This window comes from Geospiza fortis, unplaced genomic scaffold, assembly GCF_000277835.1.
Source record: "Geospiza fortis unplaced genomic scaffold, GeoFor_1.0 scaffold289, whole genome shotgun sequence".
NCBI lineage: Eukaryota > Metazoa > Chordata > Aves > Passeriformes > Thraupidae > Geospiza > Geospiza fortis.
In genome coordinates this window covers 1,246,261-1,247,477 of record NW_005054478.1, presented here as the reverse complement: position 1 = coordinate 1,247,477, position 1,217 = coordinate 1,246,261, and the positions used below count along the sequence as shown (strand labels likewise).

General features: G+C 59.4%; 1 protein-coding gene across 1 annotated transcript in view; it reads left to right on the top strand.

Moving 5' to 3' along the window:
* Nucleotides 1-1,217, top strand: part of ADGRB2 (adhesion G protein-coupled receptor B2) — a 31,426-nt gene that overhangs the window by 24,556 nt on the left and 5,653 nt on the right. Inside the window, exons 17-18 of the mRNA XM_031063042.1 lie at nt 216-366; nt 993-1,054. Of these exons, the coding sequence (XP_030918902.1) occupies nt 216-366; nt 993-1,054 (213 nt within the window). The remainder of the gene's footprint in view (nt 1-215; nt 367-992; nt 1,055-1,217) is intronic.

Here is a 1,217-nt window from a genome sequence, read left to right as displayed (position 1 = left end):
TGCCACCACCCTGCCACCACCCTGCCACCCTCGGCCACTCGCCTGGTCCCCTGCTGGCTCCCAGCTGCAGATTGGATTTGGATTAACTCGATCCCGGGATTAAATCCCCCGCGCCCGCCCCTGGCTTTGACACAAACCTCGCCGGGCGTGGGGGTTTAACCACCACGGTGCCAGACGCTGATGTCCCCGTGATGTCCCCGTGTCCCCCCCTGCAGGGCGTGTGCACCATGACCGCCGCCTTCCTCCACTTCTTCTTCCTCTCGTCCTTCTGCTGGGTGCTGACCGAGGCCTGGCAGTCCTACCTGGCGGTGATCGGCCGGATCCGGACACGCCTGGTCAGGAAACGCTTCCTGTGTTTGGGATGGGGTAAGAGCCCGGCCTGGCTGGCAGGGGGGCACCCCTCGCCCGTCCCTGGTACCCCCCAGGCTCATCAGTGTGACAGGGGTGCTCACAGGGGTCTGAGGGTGAGGGAAGAGACGAGGCTCTGACTTGGTGTTTCAGAAGGCTTGATTTGTTATTTTATGATATATATGATATTAAAACTAGACTAAAAGAATAGAAGAAAGGATTTCATCAGAAGGCTGGCTAAGAATAGAAAAAGAAAGAATGATAACAAAGGTTTGTGTCTCAGAGAGTCCGAGCCAGCTGGGCTGTGATTGGCCATTAATTAGAAACAACCACATGAGACCGTATCACAGATCCCCCTGTTGCATTCCACAGCAGCAGATAACCATTGTTTACATTTTGTTCCTGAGGCCTCTCAGCTCCTGCAGGAGGAAAAATCCTAAGGAAAGGATTTTTCCTAAAACATGTCTGCGACACATCAGAGGGGAAACTGAGGCACAGCAGAGGAAAGCAGACCCAGGTGTCTCGGTGGTGGCCGTGGGGAGCTGTCAGAGGAGCTCCATCGCTGTCCCCACCCCTGGAGCTGGCACGGGAGGGGGACAGTGCCACCTTCCTCCAGCTCCTCCAGCGCCGTGTCCCCTCTCCAGGGTTGCCAGCGCTCGTGGTCGCCGTCTCCGTTGGCTTCACACGGACCAAAGGCTACGGGACAGCGAGCTAGTACGTGGGGACAGGGGACACGGGGCGGTGGGCACAGGGGACACGGGGCGGGGTACGGTGGCTGCTGCCAGCTGGCTGGGAGCAGGGGACAACCACAGGGCTGTCCCCTGACCTGCCACCCTGTGGCCCCTGCAGCCGGTGGCTCTCGCTGGGGG